Source organism: Silurus meridionalis, chromosome 7 (genome assembly GCF_014805685.1).
Source record: "Silurus meridionalis isolate SWU-2019-XX chromosome 7, ASM1480568v1, whole genome shotgun sequence".
NCBI lineage: Eukaryota > Metazoa > Chordata > Actinopteri > Siluriformes > Siluridae > Silurus > Silurus meridionalis.
This window is the reverse complement of record NC_060890.1, coordinates 1,798,138-1,824,219: the sequence shown is the minus strand read 5'-3', so window position 1 is coordinate 1,824,219 and position 26,082 is coordinate 1,798,138. Positions and strand designations below refer to the sequence as shown.

The 26,082-nt window shown below is 40.4% G+C and overlaps 1 protein-coding gene across 1 annotated transcript; it reads right to left on the bottom strand.

Annotated features, from left to right (window-relative positions):
* Nucleotides 1-245: 245 nt before the first annotated feature.
* mpp2b (MAGUK p55 scaffold protein 2b) lies at nt 246-24,421 on the bottom strand. The gene is given in 13 exon segments (XM_046854654.1): nt 246-2,223; nt 2,386-2,514; nt 3,582-3,784; nt 3,887-4,048; nt 6,288-6,356; nt 6,957-7,059; nt 7,226-7,357; nt 11,394-11,621; nt 11,797-11,872; nt 11,874-11,950; nt 12,035-12,187; nt 15,443-15,543; nt 24,266-24,421. Coding segments are annotated over 13 exon segments (1,683 nt in total). The 5' UTR covers nt 24,339-24,421; the 3' UTR covers nt 246-2,046.
* Between the last annotated feature and the right edge of the window lie 1,661 nt (nt 24,422-26,082).

The window sequence follows — 26,082 nt, the reverse complement described above, 5'->3', positions numbered from 1 at the left end:
CCTGTCTAGTAAACTGTGTTATACATTTACTCAATCACACACACACACACACACACACACACACACACACACACACACACACACACACACTTAAATCTTTCACACAGATGAATCACGAGTGAGTGGTTTCAGGGTTTGATCAGGTTTATTAGATTCACGACTGCATGAGTATTGATGAGGGATGAGGGAATGAGGGATGAAGGATGAGGGATGGGTTCTTTAAAGGAAAAGTCATGAAACGGCAGGACGTTTATTGCTGCTTTATTTCCAATATTCTGTGTTTGAATATGAGCTCGTGATTATTTACAGTTTAAACACATATACAGCAACATTTCTTGCTTTTTTTTTTTTTTTAAGTAAAGAGCTACAGTTCACACAGAGTCTGTACAAATATACAGCGGTCAGGCCTTATTAACCGCGTACAGCATTTACACACACACACACACACACACACACACTTAAACTACATCTTAGCTCCATCAATTCCTTATGAATGTTTTAATGGCCTGAAGAAAATTGAACTTTACTCTCTTTTGTTGGAGTTCATCGAGTTTCATGGAGTTCATCATACTGAACTTTTCTGTTTTTTTGTTCTCAAATTTCAAATTAAAGTCACTTAATATGGAGAAAAATATTGGGACGTCTGATTTTTTCCTGATGTCCGAGGTTCTTCACCCAACTGCTAGCACAACCTTGGAGACACACAATTGTACAAGACTTCTTTGGATGCTGTAGCATGAAATTTTCCCTTCACTTGATATATAACTGTTCCACCTCCCTGAAAAAATGCTTTACATGGGTTGGAGTGGACGATCTCCTGCTATAGATCTCAAACTTATAGGACACTTTCTGGGTTTCAGTTAGTACACCCCTAGTGGCTGAATGTGGAATAGGTTTTTCGATGTAGAGTTTTATTCTCATAAACCTTAAAAAAAAAATTTAATTATCATTTTATTTTTTTCTGATATTATACATAATATACTATTAGTTTGCTCTGATTTTCCTTTTTTTCTTGTGAATCGTTTTCTTTTTTTGTCACAGTGTTATGACCAACATATCCAAAGTCCTACAGTGAATAGGATTGTTTTGTTTATCAAGAGGAATGAAAACATGTTTGCAGCATTTCTGTAACCCTTGTAACCAGCGGTCTTTTAATATTTCTTCAAATCGAGAATGTGTTTTCCATGAAACGAAAGCGGACGCTAAGCTTGCGAGATGATTTCTACCTGCACAGAAGTTTCCAACTAAGCTAGACGGCCATCACCCCTGCAGAACATTGGTGTACGGCAAACAATCGCGCTTCTTTTGTATCCATTTATTGTAGTTTGTCTGGATTCTTTCCCGTGTGCATTCGCTCCACCGCCAGCTGCTTCAATTGTACTTTGTAGAGTTGAAGGCGCTGCATGATACAGGGCTGTGAATGAGGAAGTGGGTCGGGAACCACATGCTGGCGGGGACGATTTGCAAAAACTCAGCAGGATGGTGGATTTTTAGGTCATGCCTAAGATTTGTATTGTTGCTCTCCTTTGTGACAACTTGTCTGACACGGGTTTTATATGTCAGGTCGTTTGGACTTAAAGGTTGCCCCTTGACTGACGAGTTTTGCTTTCGCGTCTGCAATTTTCTTACGAAACAAAAAAACGTAAGCAGAATGAAAAATGACAATCATTATGCACTATATAAAAAGGATAGACATAATGCCAGTGTGAAAATCAAATAATAATAATTAAAATAATTCTAATTGCAAAAAACCTAGCACAAATGAACAACAATCTTTACCTGTTAGCTAAACACGTGCATGTCATTTTACTGCATTGTCACTAGAGGGCGCATGGTAGGTATCGCTTTTGCCAAGATCAAACAACAATTCTGAGAATATCATACCATCTTTTTTTGATAAAAAATAGATTCGTTTCATATAATCGGCATGAAAAAAAGGTGTGTTTTTGGTAGTATTTAAATACGACTAAGTTTGTTTCTAGGTTTATTTACGACCTGCTCACATTTCACTGCACTCTAATATCAAGACATAAACCTTCATCTGGCTCAGAAAACCCAGTTCACAGGAACCCACTGGTGCTCAGTGCTCAGTCTCTCTAGCGCCACTTTCAGGCTGCGATACGCTCCGTCCAGGTTATCGTTGACGATAGTGAGGTCAAAGTAGTGACCGTAAGCTCTATGAATCCTCTCGCTCTCCTCCACCGTCCTCTTCAGCTCGCAGTCCTGCTCACACACATCGAGAAAAGTCAATCGCCCGAGACACCAATCATGTGAGACTTGAAAGAACCTTACATAGATGCCAAGTTTTCAACTAGTGACTACAAAACTGCTCTTAAGATACCTTGTAGAATTTCTACCCGAACAAAAGGGGGCGATGTTACGCACCGTGAGCTGTTTGGTGATGACTCCAGCCTCGATCGCAGATCTGTTCATGTCCTTGAGAACTTCAAAGTCGGGGGCTTCGATGAACACAACGTAGGGCAGAAACTCGGCGGTCCGCAGCACTTTGAGAGCCTGAAGTGACATAAACCAAAGATTACTCGATATTGGACAAACACAATGAAATGTTTCATGCTGGGGGTTTCTGTTACAGGTCATGTTCCATATCAAATCCATTAATTTCCTGAATAATTGGTTTTTAAAGCTGGTCCAAGCTAGGTGGCACTACTGACCAGTAGAAGTGCAGATTAAGGTTCTATGCTATGCTAGCAGGTAACAAGCTAATTTTATTCCCAACTGCACAGTGTCCTTAACTTTTATACAACATTAAGTATACTTAATGATCCACATGTCCCGGCCTGCCTCTGGATGGCATTCTTTTCAATTGGAGGCTGCCCTGTGCAGCTGTGGATGGTTTCTCATCAACGACATGAGAAAAAACCTGCAGATCCATGCGTAAAAACAGGAACTTTTTTGGGGGATTTGGACTTTGGTTAATGTCAGTCTGCTACACTGACTCAGGACTACAGTTTGCTTCTGATCACCATCACTGCACACCTCAACATTGTTTATCTGTAAAAAATAGACATTCAGTGCAACACAGATGATAATGAGGTTCCCTCTTGAGGTTCCTCTCAAGGTTTTTCCTTCACCACAGTCGCCACCGCTTGTTCATCAGGGACACCAAAATGTCCGGGATTTCATGGAACCACCCAACGTGTTGATGAGAAACCGTCCCCAGCTGCACAGAGTGGCTTCCAGTGGAAGAGAACACTTTTCAGAGGCAGGCCTAGACGAAGTGGGAAGATCCACGGAGGGAAGAGGGGCAGGAACAGTGAAAACGCTAACCCTAACCTTAAAAGGAACCAGATTTAAAACCTATCCTCATCTGAGTCGGATTATAAATCATTAACCCCAGAGAGTGAAACATATCATGAGTACTGGAGTGTGAGTTTATGAGTGATTTCCTTGCTACAGTCAGTTGTGAAAGCAGGAGCTCCTCCAGAAGCAACTCATAAATTAGCTCAGCATTAACTCAGCATGTTCAGTGATACATAAACAGCATATGCAGAATGTTTTTTGTGTATTAATTAAGAAGTTGTTCATCCTCTGAAGTCCGATGTCAAAACTTCTAATTTCACCTGAGGGTTGACGTCCAGGATGCAGACCTTGCCGGACTCGATCACCTCATGGATGGAGTTGATCTTGGTGCCGTACAGGTTGCTGTCGTACTCGCCATGCTCAAGGAAGCGGCCGCTCTTAATGTCCGCCTCCATCTCACTGCGTGACATGAAGAGGTACATCTGCCCCTCCTTCTCGTCGAATTTGGGCTTACGGGACGTGTCTACAGGTGTATCGAAGGAAACAAGAGATATGGATTAGCAACCGCACAAAAAAAAGCTGCCTGTTTGATTGTAACATTTCAGTGTAGAACAGTGTGTGTTACAGGGTGTCGTGGTGCCGTAGCGATGAGGTTGTGACATCAGCAGTTTGTTTTTCAGGTTCCGCCGTCCGACTCCTTGAGCGCCAATCAACACCAGGGTCTTTCTCCGAAATGGGGGCACCTTCGCTACCTCCTCGTAGATCAGCAGCTCGTGTCTGTCAAACTCTAACGAGGAAAATCAAACTATTTTACGTCAAACTCAAAAACCTATTAGACACAAATTATCACTATGCCTACTTTGTCTCGTCTGCATGGGCTCGTTAATTGGTTGGTCAATGGTCAATCAGTTGGAGGAAACTGCAGTACTCAGGGGGAACCTCCAAAGCATAAGGAGAACATGCTAACCTGCTATGCCGAAGGGACAAGGCAAACACGTCCCCCTAAAGATATGACAATACAAGCAAATCTTTTTGATTTTTACAGTATGCAGATCACACACTCGAATACACAACACTTTACAAATAAGGTACAAACAAAAATGTCTAATGCACAAGTAACGTCTAAGAAAAGTCGGATTTTCATTCATGATTTTAGTTTGAGTTTTAAACTGGGATGAAATTCACTTGGAATGAAGGGTAGTTTTATATGGAGAAAAGGGTTTGCCCCCGAATAGTCGAAGATTCGATGCTTCGATAGAAGGAGCCTGATTCGAATACCAATTTCAGAATTGAAACTTTGCAGAGGTGTTATAAAACAAAGATTGTACCATACCATTTTGGATATATGGGCGTGCTCAGTGTCGGATTTTACGTAAAACTACCGGTTTTCTCCCAATAAGTTGTAATTGTAAATAAAATTGTGAAAAAAGAAAAGCTTTTAATAGATATTTTTAACCTGCATGAATAAATCGAAATGAAATGAAATATCGAACAATGTCTGGGAGATTCTGTAAAGGTATACAGACGCTTCCCACTTTACGAACATCCACTTTCACGGATTTGTACAAACCTGTCCTCAAAGTGAAATTTGTTTGGAGTCGAAAAAATGAAAAAATGGAGGAGATTCGCCGCTAGCTAGTCGTCGACCGTAACGAATGAATTTTTATACGATTTTTATTACTTAATACAAAATATTGTACACAATTTTTAGATTATTATGATTTGGTTTTGTATATTTTATTGTTTATTAATAGTATTTATAGCTCTAACATCATTAGGAGATATGCATAGTCAATAACAAACACAGTAACAACTTACGAACAAATTCATGGTATGAACGGTCATTAGAAACGTGACTCATTGGTAAGGTGGGGAGAATCTGTATTTTGTTGGAATATAATTTGTTTATTGATCCTCTATTTCTATGTGTGATGTTCTGTACATTATGGCTTTAAAATGTTATAAGCAATCATTTTACGAATATGTTTATCCGAATCGCGTTGTTACTTTCATCTGTCACCTGACGTTTTGGTCACTTTATTAGAAAGTTGTTTCTGTGTGTTGTGTGTGGAAGAAAAAAGTTGTCTTACCCACTTGTTCATCACCTGGTACCCCATCAATCCCACCCCCAACACACATACGCACACATAATTCGCCGACTTTAGTCAAGACTTGAGTATTCTGATTCGATTATTCAAATATATATAAGACGGGGGGACACCCCTATACAAAGCAACGGTGGGGTTTTTGGACTTGGTGTGATTTGGACAAGGGTTTAAAGGAGTGTATAGACTGGTGGATGGTTGTGGACTGGTGGAATAGTTTGGATTAAAGACCTTAGACTTGGTGGGGTTTGCATTAGAGGTTGTTCTAAACTGGAGGTATTATGGTTTTGGACTGGGATGTTTCTTGACTGTGGAACACTTTTGAACTGGGATTGGTATTGGAGTGAAAGATGGTTTTAATTTTTGAGGTGGGATTGAAATGGGGGGACTGTTTAGCAGCAGTGGAGAGTAACGAAGTAAATTCATTACTGTACTTTAATGAAGTCTTTCTATTTGGGGAGACTTTTACTTCATTACATTTCAAAAATCATATATCTTACGTTTTACTCAACTACGTTTTCCGAAATCAGTTGTTCCTTTTTATTTATGAGTGGATAAAACAGCAGCATGCCACCAATCAGGATAGAGTGCATGCTCTGTTTTGAACTTGTTTTGATTGTAATTAAATTTTTCATTCAACTTAAACTTAAAATAGCCATAATAAATCATAGTACTTTGGATACCTAAATACATTCGAAGGCAAATAAACTTAAGTGAATGTTTAAAGGGAGCATTTTTATTTGAACTGGAGTTATATTTTGCCAAGTGGATCTACTTTAACTCATGGTTTGTGTACTTTGTCCACTGCTGCGTTTTAGAAAAGGAAAGGTTTCAGACTCCTCAGGAGACGGACAGACACAAAGACACAGAGCCACAGAGAACAGAAGCGAAAGAGGTACAGGAGAGAGGTCACAATGTTACCTGCATTCTTGGTGGTCAGGTACATCATTCTCTTCTTCTTCTTCCCCCCCATGCCTGCACACAGAGGTCCTGTAGACATCAGCACACAGCCCGGTAACACACACATACACCTCCATCTTATGCATCAGTGTTTTTTTCCCATAACATATGTATTTTGTTTCCAGACTCATAGCCATTTGAGCCAAAAGTTCATGGCAATTGATAAATGTGTGGACCTGAGAGTGGTCCAGAAAGGCAGTTCCTGGTCTTCTTTTCTGGTAGTCTCATCTTCTGACCCATAGTGCAACATACAAAGTTCTACTTCCAGATGTTCTTATTTAGTTTATAACACATTATATACAATTTCTAGTGATTATTTTGATGTGATGCGGAATATGACAACAACGACAAGTACAAACTTTATATTTAAACTTAAATTTGGAGCTTCTTTAGATGTCCATTAGGGGGAGATGTTTGCTTGTCAGCAGTGGATAAAATGATGTCATGCCAAACGCACCTGTTCTCACATCTCTCTTTTTTTAAAAATGGTAGTTTAATCTTCAATGCGATGACGTTGTGAACATTTCAAGCCATATTCCTGAGTGAAATAATGTGTTAGAGCAGGGGGGACTCTACAAAGACCAGGGTTCGGAAATGATTGTATAAGATCGACTCGTTGTGTGTTCCTACCTGCAGTGTTTAACTCCAGGTCTCTTTTCACGAATGCTTTCCTTTTTTCTTCCAACAGCTGGCTGGGGATCAGACCTGCGCTGCCGCCCCCGAGATGACATGCCTGGAGCAAAAAGGCCATGATGGGGCTTCAAGAATTGCAATTACACATATCTTCTGTGCACTCAAATACGATCTTCCTTGAATGGAAGCTCAATTACCCCTTGTTATAAATTTTGCACTAGAAAGATTTTTAGAGAATAACACCAAAATGTTCGACTTGCACCAACCTGCCACCAGTTGGGGTCATCCTGATTGAAGATCTGCAAGATTTCGCCACTGTGGAACCGAAGGCCGGCCTCCTTGCAGGGGATTAGATTATCGTGGGCAGGGTCGTAATCAAAATGGCATTTCACAAACGCCTGGTAGTGAAAACACACACACACACACAGTCGTGACTAGGGATGGGTATCGTTTACATTTGATCGGTACCTATACACATACCGATACTACTTATTGATGCTGTATCGATACTACTCTATAATTTGCAAAAAGACATGTGAAAGATGTTGAAAGGATATACGAAGATAAAACAATGTAAGTATCAATAACAGTACTGTTTGTCCTGAAGTTTATCGGTAGCCCGATTATCTACCAGTCCAAAAAACTTTATTTTTCTGGACTGGTTTTCGGTTTTCTAATCCTGTGACCATTACTCACTAGGAAAACTTTTCTTTACCTCAGACCGTGTTGAATTCTGAAATTCTGATTGATCAGAATGTGTCGATTCACTTTCTATTACAGCAGCTGTGAAAATGTAACTAATGGACTGGCAGCACTTTTCAGCCAAATTTCAGGATGATCTATTTGGGTGTCACCAATCTGTTTTCTTTTTTTGGGTGTGGCTTGGGTGCTAGGCATTTAAAGTGTCTAAAAAAAGAGCTTAAATGCTCACGTGGCATTCACAAATAAGTACTTGGTTTAGAAATGTATAATGTATGAGCTTACAAATGAGCAATAAATGGGCCAGTCAGGGGCCAGAAATGCAATTTTCCAAAAGAGAAGTGCCAAAACTGTTGCTCCCAATGGTAAGGGGCCAAAACTCTGTCTTCCAAGGAAAAGGGCCAGAACTGAGTCTACCAGGGGCCAGAGCTATGTCTTCAAGTGGAAGGGGCCAAAGCTGTGTCTCATAGGGGCCAGAACTGTGTCTCCAAGGGGCCAAAACTGTGTCTCCTAGAGGTGGAACAGAACTGTGTCTTCCAATGAGAAGGGGCCATAACTGTGTCTCCCAGGGAGTGGGAAAATAATTGTGTCTCCCAATAGAGAGGGGTTAGAACTCTGTCTCCCAGGGGTCAGAGCTGTGTCTTCAAAGAGGAGAGGCCAGAGCTGTGTCTCCAAGGGGCCAAAACTGTGTCTCCCGGAAGTGGGCAGAACTGTGTCTACCAATGGGAAGGGGCCAGAACTATGTCTTCCAGGGAGTGGAGGCAGCACTGTGTCTCCCAATAGGGAGGTGCCAGAACTGTGTCTCCCAATAATGAGGGGCCAGAACTGTGTCTCCCAGGGGAAGGGGCCAGAACTGTGTCACCCAGGGGAAGGGGTCAGAACTATGCAACCAAAAGATGCGAGGCTTAAACATATCCACCCGTTTCTTGGGGGTGCTGCTGTAAAAAAGGATTATGGGTATAACTTCTGCCAAAAGTAGTAACAGCGTTGACTGATTTGCACAGCCGGCAATATGTTTTGTTTATGTGCAGTTTGTTTTTCAGGCAGTAAAAACTTTTTTCATGCATTAAAAATCTCAGAAACAACGTGTTAAATAACAGTCTTTCTTACTCTTGCCTTGCTAGGAATATAAAAAACTAACACTCAGATCATGGTTCTACTACTAGCCTAATACTACTGCTAATACTACTTACATATTACCATCATCATCATCATCATCATCATCATCAATCCCACTTAATACTTGGTGTCTTTAATGATTATGTGCATAATAAAAAACAAAAGCATTACCAAGTTAGGTAAAATGACATTAATTGTGTACTGTTAATAATTGTTTATATCGCACCTTAAGTTCCCATAGTTTGCACAAAGCCTCATGGGGCATAGGGAACATGGATAAAACATGTAAAAAAGATGATTCTCATTCCTCTAATATCCATTGAACGACGGAACCTGAGCTCTTTGATTTTGATTTCCGCTTGTTTTTCCCGCTTGTTAATTTACCATTATTTCCACTCTGAACTTAAACAATTTTATATTTGGACTATAAGAAATCATCTTGCTTTAAACCATTGAAGGGGTTGTGTGTGAACAAGATTTCCAACAAATCAGTCCGACACGACGTGCAACACACGCTGTCCCCTTCCTGTCTCTAACATTATCTCTCCTGTATTTGGAGTGTGTGAGTCAGCACTCACACTCACACACTCAACATATTTGCACACAGGGGATCTGTACGAGTGTGCCAGCGCTACACACACCCCAACGATAGTCCATACGTATTTGTTTGTCACAGGGTCCATACTGGGCATGGAAAAAAATAGGGAAATCATGCATGCAGAAGAAAGGGTCAGTACGAGGGTGGGCCTAAACAGTGCCACCATAGCAACCCAGTGGTCTTGAAGCACTACAGACAGAAATTACCCTTTGTTCACCCCATTTCTCTCTTCTGGACTAGAAACGTTTCTGAAACGTTGCGTTTTAATCATATAAAAATAGAACGAAGACTATAATCTAATGTAAAATAACTTTATCTTTAACAAACAGTTGGTTCCGGAAAATAATCCACACCAATGTAAACGAAAGAATAGCAGCAGCGACTGTGGAGCAATTAGGATTTTTTTGTATCAACAAACAATAGTTTGTCATTTTATTCTGTTTGTAGTTCCATCCGATGATGTAGAACAGCACTGTGGAGGTTAGAGCCCGTTCTCAGTTGCGTTCTCGGCAACCTGGACAAGCTGTTACTATGGTAAAGTTAACATATTAAATAACACTGATTATCTCGTCATCATGGCACCTGTAAGTGGGTGAATATATTTATTAGGCAGCAATGAACATTTTGTCCTCAAAGTGGATGTGTCAGATGCAGGAAAAATGGGCGAGCGTAAGGATTTGTGCGAGTTTGACAAATTGTGATGTCTAGATGACTGGGTCAGAGCGTCTCCGAAACTGCAGCTCTTGTGGGATGTTCCTGGTCTGCAGTGATCAGTATCTTTCAATTGTGCTCCAAGGAAGGAACAGTGGCAAACTGGCGACACGGTCATGTGGGGGAGCGAAGGCTGGTCCGTGTGGTCCGGTCCAACAGACAAGCTCCTGTATCTCAAACTGCTGAAGAAGTTTATGCTGTTGATACTCGATGGGTCATGACTGTTTTAGCAGCAAAAGGGAACCAACACAATATTAGGGAGGTGGTCATAATGCTATGCCTGATCGGTGGCCATAAACTTATCTCTGATCGGTGTAGACCTGCGCTATTGTCAGAGCTGCTGTTAACATGAAAGGAAACCGACAGGAACCTGACAAAAACCTGACAGGAATAATGCCGGGGCAGTGCTAAATGTGGGCAGGAGGTCAGGATGACAGAAAGTGTGACTCAGGTGAGCACAGATGGGGCAGCCACATGAGGCAGGAGAGACACAGACATGGCCTACATTTCCATCATACGGCACATGGTTCCAGGAAATCGTGATAAAACGGGCCAAGCTGTTCAAATGGTTATTTAAATACACACACATACAAACACACACAGAATATGTAATGATGCCTTGTTGCACGGACCGGTATCAATGTCTTAACCTTTTCCTGTGCTAAGTGGCCTGTTAATGTTTTGTCAGTTATGTCAAGTGCAAAAGCTTGTAGTATTTGTTGAATAGGGGAAAAGAAAAATCTATTTTCATGTGCCTTTTATATCTAATACATCTATACACCCACCAATTCATCCATCTATTTTCTATACCACTTATCCTACACAGGATGCCTGGAGCCTATCCCGGGGAACCAGGGAACAAACAAATGTGAGCATATTCATAACAATGAGTCAGTTAGCATGCTGAGACCTCTCTACAGCATGAAACATAAAGTTTCAAAAGAGTTTTTTTTTTACAATACTATATTTATTTCAGAAGAATATTTTCATCTATCCCAGTGAAGTAGGAATCTGGGGTCAGAAAAAAGGGCCAGCCATATCACCACTGTAGCACAGAGGGGTAAGGGTCCCCAAAAGTGACATCTTGGCAATACCGGAGATTGAACCCCCAACCTTCCGAAAAGTATCCCCGAGCTTTAAGCACTGCACTACAACGTTTTCATGAGGGTTAGTTGGATAACTGACCATAGTATGATCACACCCAAGCAAGCCAACTAAACTGTACTTGTGAACGGGTTTAATTGGGGTTTAGTTGCTTTGTCAAGTGAACAGTTTCAATGTAAAGTTGGTGTTTGTGTGTCGCTGACCTGCCGAGGTGTGTGAGGCTCCTGGTAGCTGGGCAGGATCTTAAGCACAACACTGCCACTGGCCTCCTTTAGCATATCTTGCAGCACTTTGGGGTCACTGCCCACCTCTTTCCCATTAACCTCTTTGATGACGTCACCGACATGCAGAAGGCCCTGTTGATCAATCATACCGCCATGCAGGATGCGTGCGATCACTAGCTCTCCACCTTCCACACGAAATGTCACGCCCTAGGCAGGAAATATTGCAAGAGGGCAGGCTGATATCAGCTACAGTTAAGAGGCAGTCAACTTATACCACAGCACTCCATTATAATTGGTCAGGAGGCTTAACTAAAAGTTTATTGGTAGGTAAATTCATATCCTTCCCTGTAGCTAAACATATTCAGATAAACCCAAGTTTTACCAAGTGTTCTCCAGAGACTTTGCGTATGCCGACCATCCTGACAGCATCAGGAGGGACGGGTTGGTTGTTGAGCAGGGTCCATGAAGACACAGGGGCTGGGGGGTGGTGTCTCATAGCTTTTGGAGGCTACAGAATCATGTGTTTCCAATAGAGACTGGGGACCAATGAGAAAATACCATGGTAATTGGCTCCTCTGCCAGGCTTTTATGTACATGACCACTTGTGTTTGTGCATGTACCTGAAAGTGGGGCTCACTGAGTATGCAGGCGAGTTCATTTGCTGCCTGACTTTGTTCGGTGAGAGGTGTGAGATCCTTCAGGATGTCCTGTACCAGTTCCACGTTGTTCTCCCTCACTGCCTCCAGCTTCGGCTCCTCAAACCGCTCATGGGCCTGTTGCACAAATACAAATGACACAAAAAATTGAAGGTAAAGTTTAGGACTGGGGTTTAAGGACTGGGTAAAGGTAAATGTTTGAACTGGTGTTAAAGGACTAGGTTATATGTAAAGGTTAGGGCTGGTGTTAAAGGACTAGGTTGAACGTGGAGCGTGAAGGTAAAGTTGAGGACAGGTTTAAGAACTGGGTTGAAGGTAAAGATTTGGAATGGGGTTTAAGGACTAGGGTGAAGGAAAAAATTAAAACTGGGGACTAATTAGAATTTTAAGATTAGAACTGGCTTGAAGGTAAATGTATGGCTTTGGGTTAAAAGTCTTGGTTGAAGGTAAAGTTAGGACTGGGGATTGGAAATGTTTAGGCATAATGTATATACTTTTTGAAAAAACTCACAAATTCCTGATTAAACAGATCTTTTTAGATAACCCTCCCCAGGTCCAACAGTATCTTAAGAGAGAGTAGCCTCTCTCTCATATTCATTTTTCCCCTTTCTTCACAGCCATGTGAGTTTCCCATGTGATTGGTTCCAAACAATCACAATGAACTCAATATTGTCAAGAGAGTTTTGTGTTTTGAGTGTACCTTTTTTTTCCCTGACTCTTCATACTGTTTCAAATGCATTGAAAATCATAAAGTAGGTCAGGTCAAAGTAAGCACATGTAAAAATCAAAGAGACATCAGGCCACATCTTTGAGGTGAGACTTATATTAGTGGTCTCATCAGTGCACTCTATAAATAATCTACAATCACATTAATTATGTATGCGCAAAGTTGCACTGTTATTGTTTCATTATTATCATGTTATACATTTTATTTATTTCTTTTTATCTTAAACATTCCTCCAAAACAGAAAGTTAATTCTGATCAATCAGATCATTATGTGCAATTGATTTTTTTTAATCTACATGCATAGTTAATAATCATTATAATGTTTGTGATATGACTATATTTTTATTTGTTAGTCCTTTTACTTAGTGACAAAAGATGGGAGCTTGAAAGTAAAGGTTATGTCTGGTGATTAAGGAATAGGTCTAAGAAGGCTAATAATGGGGTTAAAGGGGTCAGGACTGGGGGCAAACAAATAAAGTTAAAGTCTGAGGTAAAGTTGGAAATAAATACAGGGGTTAAATGGTTATACTGGTGGTCAAGGACAAGGTTTAATAGTGGAAAAGCATAATATATTAAATATTTAAACTAGGCCTTTTGGTAAAGCATATTGTTGAATTTACAGGCTAGCCTAGGAAAAGCAGGGGTCCCCAACCTATGGCCTGTGGGCTAAATATGGCCGACCCCCACATTTGTCTGCCTTCTGAACAATGGCAGAGACATATTTTGAAATTTTAATTTGAAATATGTTTTACTCATATCATGTCTGATTTTGGTTTTCCAACAAAAATTTCTAGGGTTAGGACTGGTTAGGACTGGTAATAAGAAATGTTTTATTCCTTACATTTACAACATAGTTTTTATGACCAATATTTAAAAAACAAATAAACACAAATCGATCATTAAACCTGTCAAAAAGTGCCTCAAAGAATGCTCTCCTGAGTTCCAGTGAAGCGGCTATGGTACCTGCTTCTCTCTTATCTACTATCAATTTTCTTTACAACCATGTGAGTTTCTCTCATGATTGTTCCCTAACAATCGCAGTAAAAAGTCACCACCAAATGATTTTTTGTGTTTCGGTGTGTCTACCATTTTCCCCTGACACTTTATACGTTTTCAAATGGTTCAAAAAGGACACAATGCTTTTTGCCTCTTATAAAGGAGGTCAGACCAAAATATGATTAATATCATTGAATATATCAATCTCTAAGTAGAAGTGAGGCTGGACTAGAAGAAAAAAACAAAATTCAAGAGACAAAAGCAGCATCATGCTAATTAAAAGCAGCTCTAAACATATTCACTCATCTGGATTCACTGCTGCATGTGCAGATGGTTCCACAGGGAGGCTTCTCAAAAGAAATCTCGTACAGTGGTGGGAAGGACAATGAAATAGAGGTTTAACAAGAGAAATAAAAATGCTCTGGTGTTTAGCAGTCTCATTAAAACCCTTTAAGAGAAATTACTTCGCATACTTATAATTCACCATCAGTTCCTCTTACATAACAATTTAGAAATCTAGTCTGAGCACTTTCAGTAAGTGGATTGGGCTAATCTTCAAGTACAACCCCAATTCCAAAAAAAGGGGACACTGTGTAAAATGTAAATAAAACAAAATTTGCAAATCTCATAAAACCAAAATCTTATTCTCAAAAAAACATAAAAAATATATCAAATGTCAATATATAAAAAACGTCTTCTGTCCGTATACATCTGAGGAGACCAGTTGCTAAAGTTTTGGGAGAAGAATGCTGTCCCAGTTGTTTTTGATAGGATTCAAGCTGTTCAACAGTCCTGGGTCTTCTTTGTCGTATTTTTTTTTTTTTTTATGATGTGCCAAATATTTTCAAATAGTAAAAGGTCTGGAGTGCAGGCAGGACAGTTCAGCACTAGGACACTTCTACTATAAAGCCATGCTGTTGTAATGGATGCTGTAATTAATTCAACATTGACTTGCTGAAAGCAACGCCTGGATGGAGGCGTACATTGCTCTAAACATGTGTATAGCTTTCAGCATTGATGGTGCCTTTTCAGATAAGCAAGCTGCCCATACTATGGGCATTAATGTCATCAGAGTTGCAGGTTTTTGAACTGAGCACTGATAACAAGCAGAATGGTCCCTCTCCTCTTTAGTCCCGAGGACATGACATTGATGGTGCCAAGAATATTTTCGAATTTCAAAACATCTTACCACAAAACAGTTTTCCACTTTGCCTCTGTCTATTTAAGCTTTATCCCTGAGGGGACGGTGGTATTTCTGGATCTTGTTGACATTTATGAATTCCTCTCTGCATAAAATCTTACTCCAGTTTTTTGTTTTTTTTGCGTTAGCCATCAAATAATAAATAAATACTTTATATTTTCCTTAAAATGGTTCATTACCTCAGTTTAAACATTTGATATGTCTAAAATGTTCTATTGTGGAAACATGGGTTAATGAGATTCGCAAATAACTGCTTACTGTTTTAATTCAACTTGTTTGGAATTGGGTTGCACTAAGCAAGAGCTCACAAACCAACAAGAGTAGCATGACTCACCTATTTGGTGATTTGAAAAGATTTTTAGTTGAAACACCACAATTTGTCCATGAAGCTTATTAGCAATTGTGAAATATTCTGTATAAACAAAGGGGAACTGTCTATACTGCTCACCACAGGACTCTCCATGATGCCCTTCAGGAAGATGAGGTCCAAATCGTTGGCGGTGGTGGAGCCGGTGCTGTCGCTCAGGGTGTCCAGGACGCTATGCATTGCTGAAGAGGAAAGCAAAGAGGAGGTCTGAGAACAATCAACACACTGCGGTGAAAAAAAGAAGAAACACCTCACAAAAATTCAATGAAAAAATTCATTTCCATCCACACCACATAAAACCTGAAGTGGTCCATGAAACAAGCTTCATATTTCTTCAGAGCTTCATGCTGTAGGATCGCGAAACTGCTTTCACACACACACACACACACACACACACACACACACACACACACACACACACACACACACACACACCTCAGTGTCCCTCAGCTCATTAAAGTGCATATTAATTAATGCTAACGAAATCTTAAGGAAAATAATGAGTTCTCTTGGATCGCACTCTTGGTTCTTGTAGATCTTTAGTGAAACTTGAACTCCTTGAACTCCAAAGCGCATTTTTAATCCCGGTGAAAGGAACATTGGAAAAAACTTTAATGTTCTCCTCCTCTGTAGAGCTTTTTACAAAGCACAGAAAGCACAGAAAGTAAAAATTGTAGAAAACAATTTACATATATTAAATTAAAATGTATTTAATAGAACAATAGAATAGCCTTTATTTGTCACGTATATATTAAAGCAGAGTTCTTTGCATATCCCAGCTTGCTTGGAAGGGTCAAAACGTAGGGTCAGCCATGATACAGCGCCCCTGGAGCACAACTAAGGGCCTTGCTCAAGGGCCTAAGAACAGCAGCTTGGTTATACTGGGGTTTGAACCCCAACCTTCTAATCAGAAACCCAGCACCTTAACCACTGAGATACCATTCCCCAAAGTACTGCATCATTTATCCCCTATCAGCAAACCTTGGGTAACTTCGGCAAGCAAAACCCCCCTTAGATTGTATGAGGAAGAAACCTTGAGTGGAACCAGACTCAAAACCCATCCTCATTTGGGTGACTCCAAGAGTGTGATTATAAACCATTAAAACACTGGAAAGTAAGAAATATTATGAGCACCGGAGTGTGTGATTAGGAGTAATGTCCTTATACAATCAGTTGGTAGTTGTGGAACCACAAGCTCCTGAGCAACTATCTCAAGTAATCTGAGATCATTATGAATTTAACCAACATGGGTATAATGTAATTTTGAGTATTGATAAAGAGGTTGTTTATCCTCATTGTCTGAAATCTTCATCAGGTGGGATTCAACTGGAGCTGATACATCTATAGATGCCTCTGGGATCCTCACAGGGTTCGGCATCTTCTTTCTGAAGGTCCGAAATGTTCATGAGGTGGAACAAGTGGAGCTGGCACAACCTCTAGATGCATCTGGAAAGCACCTGTAAAGCGAGTCCATTGTTAACGTTGCATTCGTTAACAAGATCGTGTGTGTGTGCTGGTTCGGAGTGGGGTATGTGCTGCGTTGAAGCTCACAGCTGCTACATAATTAGATTTAATTACGCAATCCTTTCGTCTTCCTCTCGCTCGGCCTCTTCCTCTGCCGCGTTGTTTCTGATTGCTGCTCTGTCTGAGTTTCTCACGCAGGCTGACATCAGAGAGCCAGCTTTTCATTCGCGCTGAACAGATGCGTTTGGGTTGGGGGATGAAAATCACGCCTGAAATAAACACGTGTAGTTTGGTGTTTTGCAGATTACCGATCTCCTCTGTCGCACGGCAACGGGCATGTGAGGTTACGTGAGAGTAATGTATTTTAGAGTAGATCCAGGAGAGTAGATCTTTGACACATCCTAAGCCAACTGACCTCACCATTATTCTTTTCATCATAATTCAGCATAACATACAGCGCTGTCTGCCCTCTTCTGCATACACGAGCTCATAGACTCTGCATCTGAGATTGATAGGGAAGTGGAAGGATGCTGTCTGGGTATATGGGGATTGAACAATATTATCATCAAATCTGTCATTTGACTTTTACTTAAGTATGTTTTGATTTAAGGGTTGTACCTAACTGACTGAACTTACAGCTTGTAAAAGCTTGTTGTGGTAAATTATTAATACTTATATCTTGCGTACATAATTGTTGTACTGTTGCATTGCATCACATTGCTTATGTCATGCAGGGGGGTTTGGAAATTAACGGGGATTTGGGACAAAATTTGCAATGCACAATTAAGCTAGGTTTATTTATTTTAGAGATTTGCTGCATTAGGTTTAAGCATTACAGTTATAACCAATCACACATTTTTCTTGAGAACGCAGTGTCCAATCAAAGCGTTTGGATTCGTCATCATGAAAACGCCGAAATTGTTCAATGCGTGCGTCGACTGTCTTATTTTATATGGTATTATATTAATATGTTATTCATTTATAAATTAATTACAATTAATAAACATTAGCAAAACTAGATATAAATTCAGATTAAAAATATATATTTTTTCTTACTTGCTAATCATTTATATTCCACAGACCTGGTCATGCATATGTAATGCATGCAGGCAAGTAATTAATACATACCGGGTAGATTATGGGGATTATGGGGACCACACACACAAACACACACACACACACACACACACACACACACACACACACACACACACACACACACAGAAAGAGTAATCCAGTGTAAAACGGAGGCTGAAAAAGAGCTGCGAAAGCACCAGATTAGCACATTTCCCTTCGCTAATTAACACCGGCGAACATGGAGGAGGGATGAGCCGAGCAGGGCAGGTAAATAATCTGCATATTTATCCCTTTTTTTTCTTCTCACACATCCTCTACTTGTTCATTCACACGTACCACACAAAAACACACATCCACAAATATGCATACAGATGCAAACAAACACATAGATTTTACAGAAATTGGTCTTGATGGTATCCTGGTAGGCTGAAATCTGGACTATCCGATGCATACCTTATACGAACAAATAGAAATAAGGCTATAGTGATTGAAAAATGCTAATGCTGCTAATAAAAAGTGGTCAGACAGGCACCAGGGGGGCATTTAAATGGCTCGAGAGTTGTGATTTAACGCTGTTTAAGAGCATATTTCGTAAACAGAAAGTCAAAGTGACAGCATGTTGAAGTGCTTGAACAGCCAGAAGATGATATCCTATATATTACCACACAGTCTAGGAGATAAAATGATATTCCTGACTTTTGCTAATGGAGAAGACTTGTCAATCTTCGGTAGCCGCAGGTTGTGACATTTGAAAACGATTTATTGTAAAGGTGCTGATATATATTCACTACAGTCAAAGAAAACCCCTGAGTGGTGTTCGCGAGAGAGCTAATTTGTAGGAAACACCCTGGTGAGTCACAAAAAGAAACAGGAAACGAGAAAAGAATGCACCGGTTTGTCCTGCAGTTGACGGGTTTTTGATGCACTCGTGGAACAAAGGCTAGCCCAAGTGGTACAATCCACAGAAGACCTACTGCAGCACAAGTTCTTGTTGGATTTAATTTTTAGATTTTTAGATTTAATTACGCAATCCTTTCGTCTTCCTCTCGCTCGGCCTCTTCCTCTGCCGCGTTGTTTCTGATTGCTGCTCTGTCTGAGTTTCTCACGCAGGCTGACATCAGAGAGCCAGCTTTTCATTCGCGCTGAACAGATGCGTTTGGGTTGGGGGATGAAAATCACGCCTGAAATAAACACGTGTAGTTTGGTGTTTTGCAGATTACCGATCTCCTCTGTCGCACGGCAACGGGCATGTGAGGTTACGTGAGAGTAATGTATTTTAGAGTAGATCCAGGAGAGTAGATCTTTGACACATCCTAAGCCAACTGACCTCACCATTATTCTTTTCATCATAATTCAGCATAACATACAGCGCTGTCTGCCCTCTTCTGCATACACGAGCTCATAGACTCTGCATCTGAGATTGATAGGGAAGTGGAAGGATGCTGTCTGGGTATATGGGGATTGAACAATATTATCATCAAATCTGTCATTTGACTTTTACTTAAGTATGTTTTGATTTAAGGGTTGTACCTAACTGACTGAACTTACAGCTTGTAAAAAGCTTGTTGTGGTAAATTATTAATACTTATATCTTGCGTACATAATTGTTGTACTGTTGCATTGCATCACATTGCTTATGTCATGCAGGGGGGTTTGGAAATTAACGGGGATTTGGGACAAAATTTGCAATGCACAATTAAGCTAGGTTTATTTATTTTAGAGATTTGCTGCATTAGGTTTAAGCATTACAGTTATAACCAATCACACATTTTTCTTGAGAACGCAGTGTCCAATCAAAGCGTTTGGATTCGTCACTGCGGAAAACGCCGAAATTGTTCAATGCGTGCGTCGACTGTCTTATTTTATATGGTATTATATTAATATGTTATTCATTTATAAATTAATTACAATTAATAAACATTAGCAAAACTAGATATAAATTCAGATTAAAATATATATTTTTCTTACTTGCTAATCATTTATATTCCACAGACCTGGTCATGCATATGTAATGCATGCAGGCAAGTAATTAATACATACCGGTAGATTATGGGGATTATGGGGACCACACACAAACACACACACACACACACACACACACACACACACACACACACACACACAGAAAGAGTAATCCAGTGTAAAACGGAGGCTGAAAAAGAGCTGCGAAAGCACCAGATTAGCACATTTCCCTTCACTAATTAACACCGGCGAACATGGAGGAGGGATGAGCCGAGCAGGGCAGGTAAATAATCTGCATATTTATCCCTTTTTTTTCTTCTCACACATCCTCTACTTGTTCATTCACACGTACCACACAAAAACACACATCCACAAATATGCATACAGATGCAAACAAACACATAGATTTTACAGAAATTGGTCTTGATGGTATCCTGGTAGGCTGAAATCTGGACTATCCGATGCATACCTTATACGAACAAATAGAAATAAGGCTATAGTGATTAAAAAATGCTAATGCTGCTAATAAAAAGTGGTCAGACAGGCACCAGGGGGGCATTTAAATGGCTCGAGAGTTGTGATTTAACGCTGTTTAAGAGCATATTTCGGTAAACAGAAAGTCAAAGTGACAGCATGTTGAAGTGCTTGAACAGCCAGAAGATGATATCCTATATATTACCACACAGTCTAGGAGATAAAATGATATTCCTGACTTTTGCTAATGGAGAAGACTTGTCAATCTTCGGTAGCCGCAGGTTGTGACATTTGAAAACGATTTATTGTAAAGGTGCTGATATATATTCACTACAGTCAAAGAAAACCCCTGAGTGGTGTTCGCGAGAGAGCTAATTTGTAGGAAACACCCTGGTGAGTCACAAAAAGAAACAGGAAACGAGAAAAGAATGCACCGGTTTGTCCTGCAGTTGACGGGTTTTTGATGCACTCGTGAAACAAAGGCTAGCCCAAGTGGTACAATCCACAGAAGACCTACTGCAGCACAAGTTCTTGTTGGCTCAGAAGGCACAGAGCATCACAGCTTGCTGTGTATGGGTTCTGCATAGCTGCTAAGCAGTCAAATTGTCCATGCTGACCCCTGTACACTACCCAAAGTTCCTACGAAGACCATCAGAACAGGGGCAAGTGGTTTCCATGAAAGCAATGGCCGCCTCCAAAACAGCGTTACACCACCTTATTGTAGCATAATTTCCTAATGGCTTTGGCCTGCACACTTCATCAATTAATTGCTCAGGAATGGGCCCAAAAGTTCAAGGGCATTACTTGGAATCAATTTGATTGAGCATTTGTGAGACATGATTTAGCAAACAAGTCTGATCCATGGACATCCAACCTTAAGCAGAACTTGGTGTTAAATAGCACAGCACACCTTCAGGGTTTATGTGGAGTCCAGGCCTTAATGGATCAAAGCTGTCTTGCATGAACAAGAAGGAACTACACAATATATGGCAATATTCTAAACTTGTATCCTTGCCTTTAGCCCCAAGATTAAAGGTTTTTGGTTCACAATTGGCCTTTCTTAAAGCCCACATGTCTAAGCTCAAGATCTGCACAGAAATGTTGGCTCTCTCCAGTCCTTATCGAGGCAAGCTTAGCAAAGAATTTGTCAAGCCATTCTGGCCTTTAGACCTTTCCTCCTCTTTACACCTAAGGTAAGTTGGATCTGCAAAGTAATTCTCAGATCAGTGGTCTATCGTAGAGGCAGGTCCACTTTTGACAATTCCTCTCCTCAGATTAAGATTCTTCAGGATGGCTTTAAGTCGAGAATTAAATCTCATCAAAAATATTATTTAAAAGCAGGGGTGCAGGTTTTCATTTTAACCAATCAAGGGCCACACCTGGTAGTCCATTGAAAAATAAAATAATCAGAATTAAACAGGTAGAATTTGATGTGGACTTAGTTGGTTGGAATGAAAACCTGCACTGGACACCACTGGTTTAAAGCAGTTCCAGGTTTTCCATATGAGAAATACATTTTGCCCAGGTTGGGCAACAGTCCACGAACATAACTTTCTAGAATATCAGATTTATTTGACTAGGTAGCCAAAACTATCCACCTGGACCTGCTTTCTGGGCAGGTAGGTCTACAATCCATGCAGAATGGGGTTCCAACTTGCTTGACATGCAGGCTCTTAACTTAAATCATTTACCAACTATAAAAAACACAACTTGCTTAGCTGACTAAGGATATATTTTACCTAAAGGTTTTCTTGCAATTGAAGGCAATATTTCCATTTAAAAGCTGTTGCTCATGGTGACCATGTGGTAATGAGAAGCCACTGGGTTCTTCAAAAACAACAGGAACAAATGGGAGATGTTTGAGGATCTTTATGAGGTCCTTTCAGAAAATCCATGTAAATTTTTACTGATGTGAATATGTTTGCCATTCCTAACCACAAGGGGTATCATGATATCTTGTAATTGGGCAATTTAATTTCTGTATTTCATCAGGAACACACTGATGTTGTTAACAGATGCTATGAACAGCACTGGTACAGACAGTTGTAGAGGGGGTGTATACATCTGCTTTCAAAATGTCAAGACATTGGGGATTTTTGGGGTCCGGAATGTAAATGTGTTGTCAGGGAGAGCAGGTCCAAAGATTTTATCCAAAAAAGGAATGTGAAATGTTCCAAACATGATGTTTCCTCTCAAGACCAGTGGACTAGCTACCTTTCTACAACATGCCCTCTTCCATAAATGTTTGGAAAATCATTATTAATTTGTACGCTAGGTGTAGGACTACAAGTTAAATTCCCCAATCGAGTTGTATGACGTTAAAAAGACTGAGCTTTTAGCTTCTAGTAGAACTCAAAAATAAGTCTGGACCTGCTTTTAGTTCCAGGATACACCACTGATCCGTCTCAAAACTACTTAAGTGACGCAAAAACAACTTAGAGATGCACAACACACAGCTATATTTATTTCGCTTTGAAGGAGAACAGAAAAAGCTTCTTTTAGAGAGTGGGTGGAAGTGAGGTTGAAAAACTTTTGCTCACACAAACATCCTAACAACCATTAATTTGAAACAACTTTTAATTAGCTGCACCATCTGCCTGCATCTTTTACCGTCTGCTGTACCTGTTTTTTCCACCTCTTCACAGCGATTATTAGTCTACTAGTCTATGCTGTAACCCCCTGTTGCTTTTCCCATACTATAATAAATTCCCGTCTCTTTTCACGTCACATTGTGCATTTCATTTTGCCCAAAACATCATACCGTTCTTGGGAAGCCCAAAGCCACCTCATTCCTTCATCACATCCCCCACATTCGTAAAACACTTCAGAGAAATTCAGCCCAACATCACACACCATACAATCGGTGTATACTCACCAATGACGCATTAGTAGCTTACACAGCTTCTCCATAGACCTTAATTATAGACTGTAAATCTTCATCTTGGCCATAATTACAGATTTACACCCTCATTCTCGACCTATTATTAGGGACCTTGACAGTTTGTAGATTTGTTTTAGTCAGAACGATTTTGACATTATAAAGCTCACACAAGCTTCTAGCTTGTTATTCACCTAAAACCGTTGTGAAGCAAATAGGAAACACAGCGTACGCCGTGATGTGGTAAAATTTCGAGCCACGGATCAGTCTCTAAAGTCATAGAGGCCATACCAGGCTTTTTCCAAAAAGACCCCCTAAGCATGTCATTATAATAGACCTCATAAACCTGGCTAGCCGTTTTCAAGTCAGCTTTTAAGAGTAAAAAAAAAACGTTTTATTTTTCTGATTCTTTTTAAAGCACAGCAAAAGGCAAATCTGCAGTTCTAATTATTGTCTATACTAATTCTCATTATGGATGAAAGAAACGAACAAAAACTTCCTTTGAAAAGTAATTAGCCAGTCTAGCATGGAGTCTGGTGGAGGCTGAGGAGGCCTGGGGTGCAGTGTATCAATTCATCTCAGCACCACAATTGACTATTACATAAAAATGGCTTACGTATAACGTGAACAAAAGTAGAATAACGCATAGTAACGATAAACGTAGCATGTTAATGATGTATGCAAATTTGTGTTGTGACGTCACAGTTAGGAAAAGTTTCACACCGAACCTACGTGGTCGAAAGTGTGGCTAAAGGATTAGGAAGAAAACAACACGCACCTCACTTTCTCCACACTCGCGAAACGTCATTAGGTACTCATCTGTCACCGGTTTTATATTTTTGCCCCTCTCTCGAACGTTTTTTTCTCTTTTCTTCACTTAAAAACCAAATCGGTATCATCGATATACAAAACCTAGTGGTGAAATTAATGCAGTACTATTGGACAGTACTATTGCAAACAATATCAATGGAATTAGAATCAGCATACCCATGCTCTCCTTTCCTCCCTCCCTCCCTCCATCCCTCCATCTATCTATCTATCTATCTCACCTCCTGGGCTCCTGAGAGAGTTAAGAGAGCCGGCTTCCTCCAGAGACAGCCTGTTAAAGAGACTCCCAGCCATGCTTCCTCCGTCGCTCTCTCGTTCTCTGCCTTGTTCTCGCTCACTCCCTCTCTCTCTCTCTTGCTCTCTCTCCTCCTCCTGCTCTGTTCCCTCGCTTTTTTCCACCTCTCTGACATCAGCAACGCTTGCCGGCAGCCCTTCCCTTCCCTTCCTTTCCTGTAGTCCCTCCTCTCTCAGTCTTCCTCTCCTCATTAGTTCCTGTCACCTGCTTCTCAGCTCGATCTCTCTTGACAATAGCTGGGAGTGTTTTTGAACAAAGGCGAGCCTCCCCGTATCTTAATATCGGCTCTTTCGCTTGTCTTGTGTCTTTCTTTAATTTTCCTACTGGGAATTTCCAGAGCTTTTCGGGATTCAAATGACTTCCAAATTCAGCATTTTGACCTTGTGACTAGATATCACAGATATATGGGAAAATGTTTGTGGACACCTGTATTTGCTTTTTGAGCATCCCTTAGACATTTAGTCTGAAAATGCTGTTAAAATATCCTCAATTCTTCTGGGAAAGTGTTAGTAAAGTCAGGTATTGATGTAGGTGAAAAGGTGATGAGGCAGTCAGCGTTCACATTCATCCCAAAGGTGTTCAAAAGCGTTGGAGCTTTATAGAAAGAGATCTTTCACTCCAACCCATAAATGACTACACCTACAACAATAATCTGGTATAAGAACTGGATTCGGAGAGCCGATTAGCTTTGGGACTCATTCTCCTGAGGAGGCAGTGCATCCAAACGAGACCCAAAGATAGAGAGCAGAGTTAAACGACTCCTGAGAGATATCAGAGGAAAAGGGAGGAGTGAAATATCCCTCTCTGCTTATCCTGAAGCCATCCTGAGGAAACTGCGATCTCAATCTGAGGAAAGGAATCTTCATCAAATCATCGTCCAGCTTTTTAGCTTAGTTGTAAACAGATGGAAAAGAATAAAAGGGCCAGACTGTAGTGCCAAGAGGAAATTGCGAATAGTGCCTCGATTAGGACTGGCTGGAGACAGTTGATATTTTTGTATAGATCTGAGTCTGAATTCTAAACACGTGTAGGCTTCAAATGCAATGAAAAAAAAATGTTTGACAGGTTTGTTCTTCAAAAAAATATTCACTCTCCACAATACAAAGCCAAGACACAACAAGCAGAAATAAACTTGCGTAATTCCTCTTTATGTGACCAAAACAGCACCGACTAGTCAAAACTTGGACGACACCGAGACATAAGAACCTTTGGGACCTCCATCGATTAGATTTGTTTATCCAGCATGTCAAACAGTCTAGTGATCTATCCTGCTGAACCCTGCTTTTAGAAAATACCACTGCCATGAAACCATGTATCCTGATTTGCAACGACGTTTAGGTAGGATGTATGTGTCAAAAAAACATCTACATGAAAGCCAGCACACAGGGCTTTCCAGCAGAAAATCACACAGAGCATTATACTGCCTCTGCTGGCTTGCTGGCTTCCCATATTGCATCCGGTGGTCTCAGTCCAGTTCTGATGCTCATGTAGACATTATGGGTGGTGCACAGGGGTCAGCATGGGCTCTCTGATCGCTCTGTAGCTATGCAGCCCCCATTCACAGCAAGCTATGATACTGTGTTTGTTCTGCCACCTTTCTGTCAAAAGTTTTCAGAAATTTTTCTGTTGAATGAGACCAGACAGACAAGCCTTCACTCCCCAAGAGCATTATTAAGCCCATGTCCATGACCTATCTGTTGTTTACAAAGAACATGGCCATCCTCCTTTCCACTTTCCACTTAG